The sequence below is a fragment of the Polyodon spathula genome, chromosome 15 (genome assembly GCF_017654505.1).
Source record: "Polyodon spathula isolate WHYD16114869_AA chromosome 15, ASM1765450v1, whole genome shotgun sequence".
Lineage (NCBI taxonomy): Eukaryota > Metazoa > Chordata > Actinopteri > Acipenseriformes > Polyodontidae > Polyodon > Polyodon spathula.
The window spans coordinates 9530501-9548132 of record NC_054548.1 but is presented as its reverse complement, the minus strand read 5'-3'; the positions used below and the strand labels follow the sequence as shown (position 1 = coordinate 9548132).

Sequence of the window (17632 nt, the reverse complement as noted above, 5' to 3'; positions counted from 1 at the left end):
AAAACAGGGTTTAAATGAGTTTAAGGGTTTATTATTGTTATTATCATTATCATTATTATTATTATTATTATTGATTCTCAACAGCAAACCCTTAAAATAAACAACCCAAGTGATCTGCATTTACATAACTAATTTACTGAAACCTGAGAAACAGACACACAAAAAAATAGTAACATCTTTTTATTCTTCCCACACCTAATAATATTTTAAACTGGGAAAACATGATTTTAAAAAAATAGCAACAATACTGCCATCTTTACAAAAAAACAAAAAAAAAAAGGCCTAAAAAATACAAGAACAATCAGTCCATTTGCTCAGACTGGGTCTATCGGGCCTTCCCAATGCAGTTCTCCTAGTCACTCTTTTCTTCTCCCTGGTAATGCCTGTATTCAGGCCTCAGCTCCCAAGTGTTCTTGTGGGTTCCTTTAACATTGTAGACCCCAATGTCTCGCAATATCTCCTTCAAGTAAGTCTAGAATTAAAGAAATTCAGGCAGGTATTAAATAATTTTCCAAAAGAAAGGAGAGCAAAAGCTAATGCAGGGCTTCCTGAGTGTTCCCAGACAAAGTTTGATGTGGTAAGAGTTTTGTACAGATACACGCAGTCTAGATAAGCTGCGTACTGAATTGAAAAACGCTTTATTCACTTGCAGTGCATGTTTGTGACGGGCGCATACATAACTGGATTCTTGATCTTCACGATTTCTCGTGCAGTCAGTCCACCTCAACCTTACCTACCGATTTACACATCTACCAACTGAATTTATGGAAAGTAAATCTATATAATAAACACAATATGCTTTATATTGCTCTAGCAAGGCAATCAATATGGAACACAATATTGTTTATTTGCATTACTGCAGTATCAATACAGTAATTAAAATATTTCATGACTTTTTTTGTTTGTTTAATTTTTAGGGAGCGTGTCTGTTGACTTAGATAGGGAGAGCCCAAGAGACTGAGAAAGGAAGATTTACAGAAAACAAAAACAGTACTAGTGGGAGAAGACTCAGTGAACGCAGTAGCTAACTACACAGAGTATCAACTTCGCGGACTATAATATTAATTAACTAACTAAATAAAACCAAGTTTTTGTACAGTAGTTCAAATTAACATTGGTTAAAATACAATACTGTACTTAATGCAAACCCCATAAGTTAGCATTACAGTATGTACTGTATATACTGGAAGTTCTTGTGACTTCAAGGTAATGTTGCATTTTACTCACACAAAATACAATTTACACAGTGTTTAAACTGCAGAGTAAATTACTCAAACGACCCAAAACATTACCTGGAGCACTGGTTATATATAATTCTTACATGCAGGCCTATAGGAAAAGTAAAAATCTGTCTTTCAAAGCTACACCAATAGGGGGCAGCAGCAGATGGGCTATAACAGCCTTCAGCACAGGTCCAAGCTAAACAGTATACAAATACTGACAAAACAAGAACCCAGACTACAAGCAGACAGCCATTCCACAGGTAAAAAGAATACATGAATTACTAGAAGACCTGAATACATGCTTATTTGTTCAATAAAACACTACAGAACATGTTGTGGGGGGGGGGGGGGGGGGGGGGGGACATCGGGCCAGATTTAATTGTTTAGCAATCTTGTTGCATTGTTTAATCTTCGAGCAGGCAATACTCACCACAGGCTGTTTGGTGATGTCCACCAGATCCTTGATATTGTAATACTGGTGCTTCTCGAAGGCTGAGAAGAGCATGTCGAGCACTTGCTGTTTATCAGCCCGGGCACGTTTCCCCTCCTCCTTTTTCTTTTTGTCATATTCCACCTGCAGGAAAACACCACATGAAAGCAGCTAGATCACACTGCTGCTGCAATACAGCAGTCACTTGCAGAATATATGCCATCTACAGATACAGGATACACATCTACCACTAGATACTAAATATTGTAGAAAATCAATTAGAATGTCTGCATTGATTTACTGTTTTAATATTCCTCCTCCTACAGCATGATGAAAGATATCTCAAACATGTTACTGCTTCAATGGCACAGTAGTATTTTGCTCTTACATTATAAATGTGATTTGCCACTGGTTTATAGTTGGTTGTTACTGCCTTCTCCAACTGCTGTGACAGACGGACAGGCTTTGATGACTCTTCTATCTGTAACCTGATTGAGAGAAATAAGAAAACACAACCACTTCATTAATCATTCAGGAGTAGTCAAATTTATGTACTATAGAAGTATAATCTATAAAGCAGTATATACCTTTTCCCCTACATTTGCATTCAAGTTTCTTTTCAGATTCTTTTGGTACGATATTTTGCCTTGTATTAAAAAGAGCAGATTCATTCTGACTGCAGGAAGGAAAAAAATGTAGAATGAAGATTCCAGATATAGATATATATATATGTGTATGTATAATGGAGTATATATATATACATATATATATAATATATATATATATATATATATATATATATATATATATATATATATATATATAATATACACACACACACACACACACACACACACACACACACACACACACGGTGCAAGTGTTGTTTACAGATTTAAATCCATGGACACCTGGTTCCTCACAAAATACCTCAAGGTTCTTATGCTCTCAATAAGTTTATAGCAGACCTGGCTCTCTGTTTGGATACAGCAAATAAAATAAATAAATAAAAAACTTTCCAAAGAAATGATTTCTTCAATGATTCTTTGAATATCTGTGAATGATTTTAGCAGTTTGTTTCTTTGTTTTGCAACCTTCTTCATTTCCGTGAGCTCCTGCACCTGTCTTCTCTTCCTCTGCACGGTCTTACAATTGAAGTACTACGGTTTGTTTTTTCTTTCCAATATGATTAAAGTCTTATAATAATACAAACATAAATTTTGTTTATAATGTGCTCTTGGTTCGACAGAAATGTAACACTGCAGAAGTACCTAATTTTAGCGTAGTTCTCTTATTCTAACGTCCCCTTTCTACCACAAAAAAAAGGGGGGTTTTGGTGTAGTCTACACAGTTACAGGCCATTCACCTTCAACACAGCTCTATTCGTCCATTACTTTGTATTTTAAATGCAGTTAAGAAAATATTCCTTAACGTAAGGCTGACCGAACAAACAACAACAAAATGAGCATTTCGAATGTTGCAGACGATCGCTTTGTTTAAAAGGACACAGTCAATTAAATAATACTGTTAATCTAAACAAACAAAAAACAAATTACAAAAAAGAATGCATACAGATATGTTGGTCAAAAAGGTCCAATATCACTGTTTTTACATGGCTCGTAATATTCCTCTTGTATTCAGAATATATATTCTGTCATGTAAACAGCATATTCGGAATATGAAGAGGAATATTCCACCGCTGCATATTCGCAATATTGGAGGTGGCATATTCCACTAGTATGCGGAATATTAGTGAAATATAAAGCCATGTAAACAACATATTCGACTATGACGCGTAACCTACAACAGACACGCATAATAACAAAGACTCACAGCAGTAAACATGATGGCACGTGAGAGAAAACACAGCTACGTTTGATGGAGACAACATCACTTTTATTAAGGATTTTAAAGTGTTTAAATGGATGGCAGATGAATGGAAAATGGATGCCTTCCCGTAAGATAGCGCACCCCTCCAGCGCAGCAGCATGTCTTTAACACGTGCATGTCACGCAATGTAAGGGTAGACGATGGAAAAAACCTTGACTTTAACATTTTAAAGCTAGATAAAGAAACAAGCACACACTGTACAGTTTTCTCATTGCAAGCTTTCCCACATCTGTACTTTTGCTGTAGGTGTTTATTCACACAACTTATTACAACATTGATGATAAGTGTATAAAAACTAGATCTTGTATTCAATGTGTAGCGCTGCTTATAACTAGTAAGTAGCAAAAATTAGGAAACAAAAAGGAAAAATGTATTTATTATGTAAGGGGTGCACTCTCACAGGCTACACTTTCACACTGGTGTGGACATTGGATTTGAAGAAGAAAGATATCCTGACCAGCTGACTGATGAGACTGAAGGAAAATAATTCTATCAGTATATATTAGCCATCACATACATATTAGCTATGTATTTCTTTTTTTCAAAACTTCTAAGTGCCACTCACCAGTAGGTATTGGGGCACTGTACAGATACAGTATAAAATGGTCTTACAAATTTAAGTACAACAGAATATACAGAAAACAAATCAATACATGCTAGATCTGCAAATATACATACACACACACACACTATTTGCTTTATTTATTTACTATGGCTATTCTGCTGTACATTTGCTGTAGGCTCTGTTGATGATGTGCTTGGCTAAACAGGGGCAACTTAACTTCACTCTGTCTCCTTATTATATTAATAAAGAAATAAGCGTGCATGTCTGCGTGAACACATTGCACTGAATTAAGACCCACAAACACAATCTCAAAATACAGATTTCATATCTGAAAAAACAAAAACATATAACATAAATATATACGTCCACACCACCAGCTTGTTACAAAAAAAAACAAAAACAAAACTATTGTACTACAATCAGGACTTTTGGTTTGCAGTGGGAATCAAGGTACGCATACATTATTGGCATAAAAGGAATACTCCTTTTACCATGTAAATGCAGAATATGAAAGGAATAAGAGAATTGTGCCTACAGGCATTGTGAATATTCTAGTATTACAAATACTTTATATTCTGAACACTAGTACTTTGTAAACGTACTGTTATGTGGTGAAATTACACCACAACCACCGCTCTGGCACTGAACCGCCACTATTTTGAAACACCCACCGCGTAAGCTCCTCAGAATGCTAGCTAACATTACGAAGCGCTCTCGACATGCAGATCGTTCAATAGAAAGCACCACGTAACGCTCTGCTTATTGAACGCACACCACTTGACACTATGTAAGAGATGGGTAATAAAGTTCCTTTTCACAGCAGATGGGGTATTGTCTGTCCTGCTGTGTATGCCAGACACACCAGGTGCTTGATCAGAGTTTGTTTTAAGTGTTGCTCATCTCACATCAGCACGGAAGAACAAAGCCCCTACTTCAAAGGAAAATTGCATTTCATTCCAGCTGAGCTGGATCATTCGGACAATACAGGCAGACTGCAAATATATTTTTTACTAGACATCTGGGGTGGACCATTTTAACCCTAGAGAAAAACTGAATTAATAAATGACTCAGTCTCACTCATCATTGAAAATCACAAACAAATTCACAAAAAACTATTAACTCTCACAAACAGAACCCTAAACATAATTTTTTGATTTAAATCTGCCCAAGTGATTTTACAAGTAATGACAAGGTCATCTTAATGGAACACAAATAAAGTAAATTACAAGTCCTATAAAACTAGTGCTGGGACAAATATCCTAACACATTTGTTTTAGATGTATTTGAAGTATTAAAATGTATTAATTCTGTGCCTGTCAGAAATGAGAAATATGCATCACAACGTGTTTTACCTTGCCAATTTACCTTGCCGCACAAACACACGACAATCGTAGGAATCTTGGTAAAATCGGAGCATTTGTGCACCCCTATTACATACATAATGTTTAAAAACTTGCAAGGAGTCTGGACTGTTAACAAAGTCGCCCCACCAACCTTTTTAACTTCATGTAATTCTCGCTGACTGCGGGTCTGCATTCGGCTCGCTGCACCACCACCCCTTCCAATGCTAGTTTGTCTTCAAAAGAGATTAAAAAAAAAAAAAAAAAAAAAAAAAAAGTGAATATTTTGAAAAGTTACATTTTAAGGCCAATTTCAAGAAGCTTTAGAAATCTGTTATATCTAAGCTATGGCAATTAAAATGTTAAGCAGAACACCATAAATGCGGAAATATATTGTTATACTGCTATACAGAAATATAGCCAAGACAACCAGATACTCCCTGTGTCACTGAAGAACGTGAAGCACGCAGAGGTTCTTCTTGAGTGTGTCGTTTACTGTGTTATCACTGCTCTGTAACAGTTTGGGTATGGCCTGTGCAATAGCAATAGTGAGATATACTCATTTGGGAACACAGTTGCAAATGTTAGGTGAATGAGAAACTGAGGCAGATCAGCACTACTCTGTCACTTACCTGCCTAACATTATAAAAATGCACTTACCATCCTACAAATATCCTGTAGACTAGTTATTTATTGTTTAAGACTACATATGTAAACCATTTGTATAACTTTAGTACATAGAAAAAATGCTGAAGAATGTGGCATAAATTAAGTAAGCAATGAGACTCGACAGGGTGGGTGTAATGAGGCCTGGCGCCACAGACACCTGGAAGGTTCAGTATTTCCCAATACCACCCTCCCTGGAGGGTCTTATTGTGCTTAGAAAATGGGCAACTTATGGAGAAAAAAATTGCTAAAATAGAAACTGCTTCTTGGGACTAAAACCTGTATCCACTTAGCTCTTGAGAGGTTCTCTCTGGTGAGAAGGTCAAGTGAAATGGAATACGTGTGTTGTGGAGACAACCACTTTAAACCAACCTTCACAGCAAATTTTAAAAAAGTCATGGCGTGTGGGTTACTTCATCTGTACCATTTGGTACCATAATCCCTCTACAACAATTGCCCTTTTGAGACCAATGTGTGACAGGAACACCGGGACAGAGAACAGCAAAACCTACTACATAGTGTTACAGTATAGAATGTTAAAAAGCAGTGCTGTAGAAGCCTGTAGGGAATTTTATGTACATGGGCAGTACAAAATTCACAATGACTGGACATCACCATCCAAAAAGTACTGTGAAAGACTGCTGCATTTCATCCTGTTATAAAATGTGCAGCTTTGTTCCTGAAATGAAATTTTACTTATGAGCAACATTATCAGAAATGTCAGAGGCCTTTCACTTTTCACAACTGGGGCAGTGCTACAACAGCAGCGTTTAAAAAAAAAAAAAAAAAATACTGGGGCAAATTGGTAAATATTCATTAGATAATGCCCCTAATCACACAAAGGTGATTCACTAACGCTGAAAATATGAAGGCTGTATCTCAAACATTTCATGAGACTTGAGATCCTGAGTGGCAGATTACTTTGAAAAATATACAAGACACCTCTTGGGTTAAAAGTATTACTCATATCATTGGATAATATTGCCGTCAAAACTGCACTGGTTAGCACAACACTAAAAAAACAGTGCTGCAGCAATCTTATTACTGTAGGCATGGATCATGTGACGGGGACCGTATAAAAAAAGCCCAAAAAATAGAGAAATGTTTTGTAGTGCTGGAAACAAAACAGAAAGAACGAACTTCGAATCTGAAGAGTCTGAGACACAATAACGGTCCCTATTTTGACCAAGGACCCCAAAAATGTTTATCATCGAGGAGAGACCCTATTAGCACGAGGTGCATGTCTGTAGGTGATTGAACATAAAGGACTTGGCTGAGCTGTACAGATCTTTTATCTAACTAGATAATGTTTCATAAGGTTAATGCCCTCCTCATTTCAGCGTAAACAATAAGCGATCTGTCTCTGCAAACGAATGAGCAATTAAGATCTGCACACTAATTACAGAGTGCTGCAGAGATGAAATGCATTACTTCTGCCCAAATACCAATCAATATTTCTTCTATAAGCGAACAAGACTAATTGCATTCCTTTATTAGCTTCCATTTAAAAGCACCTTGCTCCTCTAATTTCTCTGCTTGCTGCCCGGTTTGGGGCTGGACATGTTCCTCCGTCTGACATTACTGAAACCACGGTATCTAATACATGATATACAGCGAGACCGGGTTGATCTGCAGAGCTTGATAAACAAATGTAAACCTTTCAAAAATGCCTACCAATACTTGTCCAGTTTCTATTAGATTCTAGAACTCTGTCTAGTCGTCTCTGAAAGGATCCCAGTGACTCAACAGCAACAACATGGGATGGTAACCCTTTCCATGCCATCACTACTCTGTGTATAAAAGTGCCTTCTACCTTCTGTAGTCCTTGCTAGACTCCAAAGCAGCATTACCCTTTTTAGTTTGCGCCAATCTTCGTGTGACCATGCAAGCTGGCAACTCCTACATGGTTTTGACAGCTTAAAAGGAAAAATGTTATCGATACATACATTGACAGACCATGTGCTTGGTCAGTAACATTTTTTTTTTATAGTGCCATTTACAGATTAAATGGGGAGGGAACGGTCATTTGTTCAATCCATCGAGTGGGTGCAGAGCCAACACTGGACAACAGTTTAATAATCAATGTGATGCCTTCTGCCTGGGCTTAGATTATTGCTCATATTCAAATTAGTTATTCACTCCCTTTCAGTACCTCAGAAAGCTAAGCGTCTGAGAACAGATCCAAAAAGGGTAAATAAAAAGCTTACTACACTACCCTAATTAAACAGATCCGCTCATCTTCCTAGTGGATCCTGATCATCTGAATATGACAAGTCGTTAGAAACTGTTCAAGCACCAGTTAAGGAATTGTAATCTCATTTCACAGTGACACCCCTGCAGAATTACTGCACTCAGGAAATGTGAACAGCTTTAGATGCTCAAGTGTGTCAATTTAGGTTAACAGTTTACCATAACCAGAACACTGAACAATATTTAAAAGGGCTGTCAGAGTGAACCCAATTCATTATTTACCATCAATGCAGAACAAAGGCATTATTTTAGATGCTGTTTGCAGATCAGTAAAGTTTTGTAGAAGACAAGACAATATTTCTCTTATAACATTGTAAAACCTACTACACAGATCTTCTCATCTTCATCTATAAAGACTCAACCCTTGTTCTATCATCCCTCGCTTTACTGTAGGTTCGGATATATCGCGTCCTGGAGTTGGCTCCCCATTTTTACAGCTTAACTGCACAAGCCTCTCAATATTATTCACCACATTAGATTGATCATTTGGCGGTTGAATTTGCTGTATGGAGCTCAAAACATGAACAAGAAAAACAAGCAGAGAAAAGTAGCCAATTACTTTCCCAGCTGTATCAATTGACTGCATTGCTGCCCTTGTTATAATATAGCGGATTTATACTGGACCCAGACACCCACGCTATAGAGTGGGTAGTGTACTATAAATAACTACAAAACTGTTTTCCAAAGTTCATCAGAAGAATTTGAAACTTAACCTTACATGGCAACTCACTTTGTAATTCTTTGAGTGTATAACCATTTTAAATGGTAAAGATGAAATAATATCTGCATACACAATTAAACAGTAGTGAATTCTGCAGCCTGTTACTGTACATCAGACTAAATCCAGGAATTAAATACGTACAGAGAAAATGACCGCTTCTTATCTGATGGGAGAGTCAGGTGAGATTGAGGACTCAGTGGTCATGTGTGAGTTCCACTGGTAGGACTTAGGCATAATCAATTTGGTCAAATACAGCAATGATGAGCATCACAACAACTTCAAGGGAATGCCTGAATGATTTGTCTTGGTAAATTCAGCAAGTATCTAAAACTTATAGGATAGTTTGATTGGATTACAACATTTATAAAGTGAATATTCCACAATGCGCTCCATCCACAATTGTATGAGCGGTCTGTTTTAACAACTGCCCCTAAATTGTGTAGCCTGTTGCAGATACCACTCAATGCCACATTTTTTTTCTTTTATTAAAAAAAAAAAAAAAAAAAAAAACACACACACACATACACCCTGGAGTACTTGTTTACTACACAAACCCACTAAAGGGCAACATGACAACTTTAAAACCTTAAAAAGGAAGGGGAACCTGCTCATAAAGGCTCACATTTACCTTCCTTCTCACCAGCAGAATCTTAATTGCTACAGTGTAGCAGAAAAGCTTAAGAGACCAGGTTCAACGATCCTTTTTGAATAGAGGGTTAAAAGCTTGTCTCCCCACCCCCTACCTATTCATCAAATTCTGATGCCGATAGCGCACAGCTTAGTCTATGCACCACCTACAGTGCAGCTGTGTTGTCAGCTCAAGAAATCCTGCCAGCATTTGCATATCTCGTTTACTGCCAGTGCTCTTCTACTCAACAGTCACACATAGGTACTGCTGCTTCACCGTGCAGGTCGGAATCCTTGCACAGCTTGGAAGCACCAGGCAACCCTGCAATGGAATTGAAGCTCGGCAGAATGGAAAGTGAATTAAACCACATCAATCCAGATTTGCTTCAACCAAGCAAGAACTGCAAGGTGCTCCCTTTAATGTTTACCCTCAACGTTGGGGGTTACCTGTACATCACACAGAAGCAGACTTTATCCAAGTACCCAGGATCTTTTTTGGAAGAAGTGGCCAGCAGGAAAAGACAGGGTGTGCCCACTGACTCCAAAGGGAATCCCTTTATCGACAGAGATGGTCCCCTCTTCCGACACATCTTGAACTTTTTGCGAACTGGGGAGCTAATTCTGCCGGAAGGATTTCAGGAGTGTGGCTTGCTTGTGAGAGAGGCCGAGTTTTATGGTTTGGAGAGGCTGGCAGAGGCGATTAAGGAGCACGAGCGGACAAGGGGGTCTTCTGCAGAGACCACCTTTCTGGAGGTGATCGACAGTCACGAGCGCTCTCAAGGGCTCAAGGTGTTCTGCAGCGACCCAGATTTCATCGAGAGGCTCAAGGGGCGCATTGTGCAGGTATCCAAGAGCCGACTGGACGGCTTCCCGGAGGAGTTTGCCATCTCCTCCAATGCCGTGCAGTTCCGGCACTTCATCAAGTCAGAGACAGGCACACGACTGGTACTCAAGGAGGACAACACCTTTGTGTGCACCCTGGAGACACTAAAGTTTGAGACTGTCATGATGGCTTTCAGGAGAGGCTTCCGTCTGATCACAAGCCTGGACAGCAGCAAAGGGTCAATCGTCCACTGCGAGGGACTTCATTTCATTAAGTAACAAAGCAAGAAAAAAAAAATAAATACGTGCAGCAGCCCCATGTCGGGGCTATATCGTTTCCCATAGCTTTCAGATGGGACTATCAATATTCTCTCTCTCTCTTACCACAATGGCATTCGACAGTGGCATCTGTGAGAATGGTTCAAGAATTCTACATCTTTACTAAGCACAGACATCCATTTTAACAGCTTATTTTCAGGTTTGAATAACAGCTCAGAATTATTCAAAAGCCCCAATTCGTACAAACGCTAGCAGCAGCAGATAATACTTACAGAAACTGCTGCAGCCAAGGCAGGATTACTAGGCTGATTAGCTTGCAGCTGCAGCTAAGGACTGCAGGATGAAGAAAGGTAGTGAAAACTTGTATAAAACAAACAGATTAAAATCGCCACGTTATGAAAATATAAATTTGTTGTGTTCCGTATTCTGTAACGTTATTTGTATTTGTTGTGTAATAAAATGCCTGGCACAAACTGTTGTACTGTTTATCGCATGCATTTGAGTATGTGCAAATATTGTAGCATACTAGTCATATAATTAGGTGCACACAAATCCAACTTATCTTTGTTTCTATATTTTAAAATATATAGGTTAATGCATGCCCTTACAGTACAAAAAAAAAAAAATACTCACCAATTGGTTTTGTTAGGGGATTTTTTGTGTTGGTCATCAAGAATATCATTAAAGTCAACATGGATATATTTCCTTATTACATAATTTTATTTAAAAGACAAAAAGATCCTTTTAGGGAACAGATTTAGTTTTGTTCAATATGCTACCATAGATGTATGTTTAAAGACATGACATTTACATGTGTAATGATGGATACAGACTGACAGGTACTTTAGCATTCTGCCAGCTTAAGAGCAGCAAGAAATATTTTATTTAAATCAATTTGTGGGTAAACGTATTGACAGCATAACCTAAACAATGTTGCATACTATTACAAATATTTCGTCATAGCATATAAACATCAGTTGTTTACAGCAGTTTATCATTTTATATATTTTGGCTGTCTGCCTCATGTTTTCAGTACATACAACAAGTGACTTATTTTTAAAAGGATTTTTAAATGATCAAATTGTTCTTTCACAGCAACAGCTGTCTGCCCAACAATCCAAGCCTCAGGGAGAATAATATGATACCTTGTTTTTCAGGGCAAGCCCAATCCTGCTGGCAAAATAAAGAACATACCTCCAAGATCTAACCCAAAATAATAACTACTCTCAGTAAGCAGTAAATACATATTACTTTTCAAAAAATTATAATCTGTATTACATACAGTTGTTTTCTTATATTAACGAAATGATAATATCCCCATTTTACAAAGACCATCCTAAAAGATTGTTTCAAGACATCGTAAATGGGATTAAATACTCCAAAAAACAGTAAATGTTGTAAACTAAACCCTTTTTATCCAGACAGTGGAGAGTATACGTAACAGGTTATCAAGCTATATTGTTGCTTTTGAATCATTAGGATCCATTAAGAACTGTCACACATTTCTGGGATCAATCAGTTACTAGGAACCGAATGAGCACCAATTGGCCAAATAGCCTAATTCCATTCCTATTTTATGTTCTTATGTACTGTCGACAATCAACTGGAAAAACTGGGATTACACTGGGAATGCCATGGATAAATGCAGAAACTTTCTGTGGCAGTAATGAGTGTGTGAAAAAGATGTCCCTCAAACAGACAGGCAGGAAATTATTTATGAAACATTACTGGAAAGAGTGTCTCATTAAAATAATGAGATCTTTGGTTATCTTCTTTGTCCTTTCATGTAGATAACACAAAGGGCTCTTATCAAATGGATGGAAAGACAAAGGCTTACCGAAACAGCTGGGGCGCGTTCAGTAGGCAGAGCGCTCCGGAGCATTACGTGGTGCTTTCTACTGAACGACCTGCACGCCGAGAGCGTTTCGTAACGTCAGCTAACATTCCGAGGAGCTTACTCGGTGGGCGTTTCAAAATGCTGGAGGTACAATACCAGTGCGGCGACTGTGGTGTCATTTCTCCACATATTGGACTTTTTGACCAACATATCTGTATGCATTCTTTTTCGTAAAAAAACGAGTAAGAGAACTTTTCTAAAACTAGGTACTTTTGCAGTGTTACACTTTTATCTGACCAAGAGCATATGATAAACAAAATGACATGTATTATAAGACTTAAATCATATTGGAGGGAAAAAACAAACAGTAGTACTTCAATTGTAAGACTTTGCAGAGGAAGAGAAGACAGGTGCAGGAGCTCATGAAAATGCAGAAGGTTGCAAAACAAAGAAGTGAAATGCTAAAGTCATTCACAGATGTATTCAAAGAATCATTGAAGAAATAATTTCTTTGGAAAGTTTTTATTTTTTTTATTTTATTTGCTGTATAAAAATGTTACTGGGTTGAATAATTGTTGAAAAAATTAATTGTTCTACTTTTGGAAAGTTTTTTTTTGTATTATGTTGCCGTACAACAATACTTACATACAACAGAAACATTAACACTTAATTGCAAGCAAACTGCACTCGCTGTAGCCACCTGTAAATAAAACATGAAATATGCAACAATCACAGTACTGAGGAACAATGCTCTCAACGTAGTTTTCAATCCATACAGGACTGTGTTTGAATTCACTGCCGCGAAAGTCATGGTGTTGGCTCTCGATGAAAGTGCAACAGAGGTATTAAACAGCAGATTTTCTGCACAATCTTCCATAAATCCATCCAAAAATAGATTTATGGAACACAGGTAAATGAAAACAGTTTGTTTGCAGCATTCTGTTCTAGAGGTATGGTACAAAACATAGAACAGACAGCTAAATCCATGCCTACAAACTTCTATGTAAAAGATATCAACTTCACCTCTGGACCAATATACAGTACAATTATCATATTAACTGGGAATGACATCAACATTGCTGGAAAGCAAATGAGTTTGGAAAATGTGTTCCAAAAAGCTACCATATAAAGCTAAGCTATCTACTGCACTCAGGATCCACCAGTGCCCCAAATCAGCTTGTTAGGCCATCACTCATGTTTGTGTGGCTCAGCCCTGCAGACTGTGTGAAATGAACACATTAGAAACAGGAGATTGTTAAAACAAAAATGAATAGTAGCAGTGCTCTTCTACACTAGAACTATCATGAATAGGGTTCTCCATATTCTTTGTTTATTTTATTTTTTAGCTCACTAACTACAGCAATAAATCCCTCTCCTTCTGAAGTAAAGTAAGGGTTCTTCAACCTCTTAATAGTCCGGTTTCGCAGCTAAAATGGGCAGGTTTATCCCGATAAACAGGAAATAAAATGAACTGGATGGAAAACATCATCAGCTTTCAAATGTAAACCTTGTGTATTATTTTAATGTTATTCAGTTGAAAAATGTATCGGTTTACAAAATGCAGTACTGTTTTCATTTCTTTCTTATGCCTCTCCTTATGGCCTAGAATACTTCCTATGTCTTTCCGATTAACCGGAAGTCTGCCCCTGCTGCACTAAAGTCTTGCTGTGTTTCAGCTGGTCAGAAACAACAAATACATTGAATTAAGTGGAACAGCTCCTCGTTCCAAGTTATCAGCGAAGAGTGAGAACTGCCAGACTATACAGCAAGGATAGTTTACGTGTTTTCAGTGTATTGGCACAGCAAAAATAAAATCAGCCAAAAGCACCATTTCCCTTTTAATTTGTAGTTCCCAACACTCTTAGGTGATATGTGAAATATACTATGCAACACATTTATTTTGACGTCTATCATTTATATTAAATTATTTATTTCTGTTTTAAAATGGAACATTTGCACAACCTTCAGTTTGCAAGTGTGTTGCGTTATACTGTCAGTGCTACACGATTAGTTGAGAAGCAGTATTTTGAAAGTCCAAGTCAGTCAGCTGAGAATTCGCTGGATTTTATTATATTTTGGAGATTCAAGTCATCATTCATCTTCATTATCATTCTGAGATTCTGATCTTGAGCGCTGAAAAATTTTGGTTTCCTGTCAGTGTAACGCTTATTGTGGTCCCTATTGGCGCAATGAAGTACGGTTCCCCTCGATACTGGTTGATGAGAGTAACACTGTTTGTGGTTCCCACTGGACAAAAAGGAACGTACATTTTTCTGAGAATTAGCTATGTTGAAGGATAGCCATGAAGGATGGTGCATGAGCCTGGGGACTGGAGACAGTCCAGTGCTGAATTGAAAGAGAAACTGTGGGTACAACTGAGCGAGCGTGTGAGCTGTGACCAGACAGAATACGCAGTGAAAGTGCCAAGACTAAAATGTACGGTTATTATTTTGGTGCAATTAATTCTGGCCCGACAGGAATTCTCTGTAGTTTCAAATAAAAGATACTTTGAGAATTCAATACCGTCTCCCTGAGTACTACTTCCTAAACATGAAAACATTACAATGTACTAAATCATGCTTATGACAGGTTGCAAAACCAGAGGAAAGCTATCAATACAATTGGGATAATATATAATCATTACTTACAAAATCTTGTCTCGTTACTTGTTAACTGTAATTTCACTGCTATACTACTTGCAAATGTTGTGAAATGGAAGTACAAAACTTTGTGGCATGAAAGCTAGGGTGTCTGCATTGCAAGCTGCAGTGGAAGCATGTCTTGGGTTCGATTCCCACACAGGGTTTATACTGCAAACTTTTAAAAAAATTAAATGTATTTTATTTGTGCAACAAATTTTTGATGTAAAAAAATGTAGTTGATATGAATGACACTTTCATAGAACACACATATACGTTGAATACACAGACTTCAGGGGGTAGAGGCCTGTATATTCGACAAATGGAGACGCCCAGCCAGGCCCTATTGTATACATAAAATATATATGTATCAATACCCAGTCTGTGTACACTCATAGCAAGTCCATCATTTAAAATCTCCTTGATTTGTAGCAAAAAAAAAAAAAAAAAAAAAATTCTTAAACTCAATCTTTAATTAGTATTTTTCTTCATTAAGACGCAGAGACAGCTTAACAACTACTAATTAACATTTAAAGGGAGGTAGATTTGGAAAATAAAACCCAAAAAGTTCAAGTCCTAATCAAAGAGTATATATTTAGTAAAGCTGTACAACAACACATGTTAATGTAATGCTATATTAACTGTGTCTTCTTAATTATATACTGTGACACATAACAATCATGTTCACATGGCAGGTCATTGGCTATGCCCCCCCAGATTAGACACAGATTAACAGAAGGTACCAGCAATGATGTCTACAGTCAATTAACTTAATATAGACCTTCCAACAACATCACAACATCTACCTAATCACTTCATCTATTTTCCTTTCCATTAAAAAAAACGATTCTACTGATTAAAGTATGTAATTCATTGCAAACGATTGCAAATTAATATGAAAAAAATGTCACCTAACTCTTCTTAAACTTGGGAAAACTTAAAATAAAATAATTCCACACTGAAGATTTATTAGCCTCACATTTTCCTATATGATAAAATGTGTTACTTTTATGAGATCCATCAAATGATGGCAATACATATCAGATCAGATTTACTCTGATTATTTTGTTAACAGATGGTTTATTTTAGCAGCATTACTGCTGGTCTCCCTATTCCTGTGTTGGACATCTTTGGGTTCTTTGCTTATTTTCAGTATTTTAGTATTTATAGATTTTGAAGTACAATGCTGCAGATATGCAATTGGAAATTCAATTTAAAAGCCTGGCTAGCAGTCCTTGGATTATATATTCACGGGTGAAAGTGGCCAAAGAAATTCAGAAATTACTTCACTTACAACTTGTTATTTTACCAGATGGATCAACCTGATCTCACACGATGCTAGTTAACAAACATAGTTTTTGAAATGTTACTGATCAAACCTTTTACATGTATGCACAATTCACATTAATTTTATAAAAACTCAGCCGCAAATATTACATACAATCTCTGCGTAACTCAATCAGGTACTGTAAATACAGGGTTCATATAGTTTGACACAATTTTCTATGTTGATGACAACTAATAACCAACTGTAAAAAATTAAGCTTTTGCATTACCGTAACAAAACACAGAATACTAGTGTGTTTACACAGAGCAAACAAAGCAGAGTGGCAAAATATACAGTTTGCCTCCCCTGTGCATATGGGCTAGGTGCCTATGGTCTCAATCAAGTTATAGCTCACAGGAGAAAAATATACTAAAAGGTCACAAGTCATCAAGTATGCAAAAACATTACAGAATCCCTTTTTCCACACTTGTAGAAAGCACCCACTGCCTTATTAATGCAGGCTTTCATCTTTTTTATTTTGTTACCATGATAACGTACATCCATTTTACACGAGGTTCCTTTCAAGATCATCTTCAAGTCAGACACACACACTTCACTGCTCCACCCATATTCATTTTTCTCCTGGTAGTTTTGTCCAGTTGCTTTTTGGGCATCATTTCCTTGCAGTGTACAGTTACTGTATTTAGCCAGATCTCACAGGAGTACCTATTCAGTTTGTTTTATTTTATTCCAACTTATTTAGTGATTTCACAGTTTTGTGAAGCCCATTTTGTTGAGGTTCTGAGGCTCAAATTTAGCACCTAAATTATGGCCAAGCAGAAACTGCATCACCCAACATCAACCGAGTGTGTGCTGTGTGTTAGCAATAACAAATAACAGTGTCTACAGGGCCTGCTGACTTTACTGAAGGTAAAACTTACTCACCTTGGAATCATGACAATGGTTTTTGTCAGTGAATGGGTAGTGGCTGCTCATGGAAATTAGGCGTCTATGACACTATGACCCCGTTCACACTACTGTGCCGGCCCAGAGCCAACTCATATTTAGGTCTGCAA

General features: G+C 37.3%; 2 protein-coding genes across 2 annotated transcripts in view; one reads left to right on the top strand and one right to left on the bottom strand.

The window, feature by feature from the left end:
• Window positions 1-165: 165 nt before the first annotated feature.
• Window positions 166-17632, bottom strand: part of LOC121328141 (general transcription factor IIF subunit 2) — a 24101-nt gene continuing 6634 nt past the window's right edge. Inside the window, exons 5-8 of the mRNA XM_041272656.1 lie at window positions 5603-5684; window positions 2042-2141; window positions 1654-1797; window positions 166-472 (exon numbers count right to left, since the gene is read on the bottom strand). Coding sequence (XP_041128590.1) covers window positions 353-472; window positions 1654-1797; window positions 2042-2141; window positions 5603-5684 — 446 coding nt within the window. The 3' untranslated portion in view covers window positions 166-352. The remainder of the gene's footprint in view (window positions 473-1653; window positions 1798-2041; window positions 2142-5602; window positions 5685-17632) is intronic.
• On the top strand, window positions 8733-11365 carry LOC121328140 (BTB/POZ domain-containing protein KCTD4-like). The gene has a single exon (XM_041272655.1). It carries the CDS (start codon window positions 10040-10042, stop codon window positions 10811-10813), a length of 774 nt encoding a protein of 257 aa, XP_041128589.1. The 5' UTR covers window positions 8733-10039; the 3' UTR covers window positions 10814-11365.

Coding starts and splice junctions, on each gene's coding strand:
- LOC121328140 (XM_041272655.1), top strand. CDS start 10,040: ATGGAATTGAAGCTCGGCAGAATGGAAAGTGAATTAAACCACATCAAT.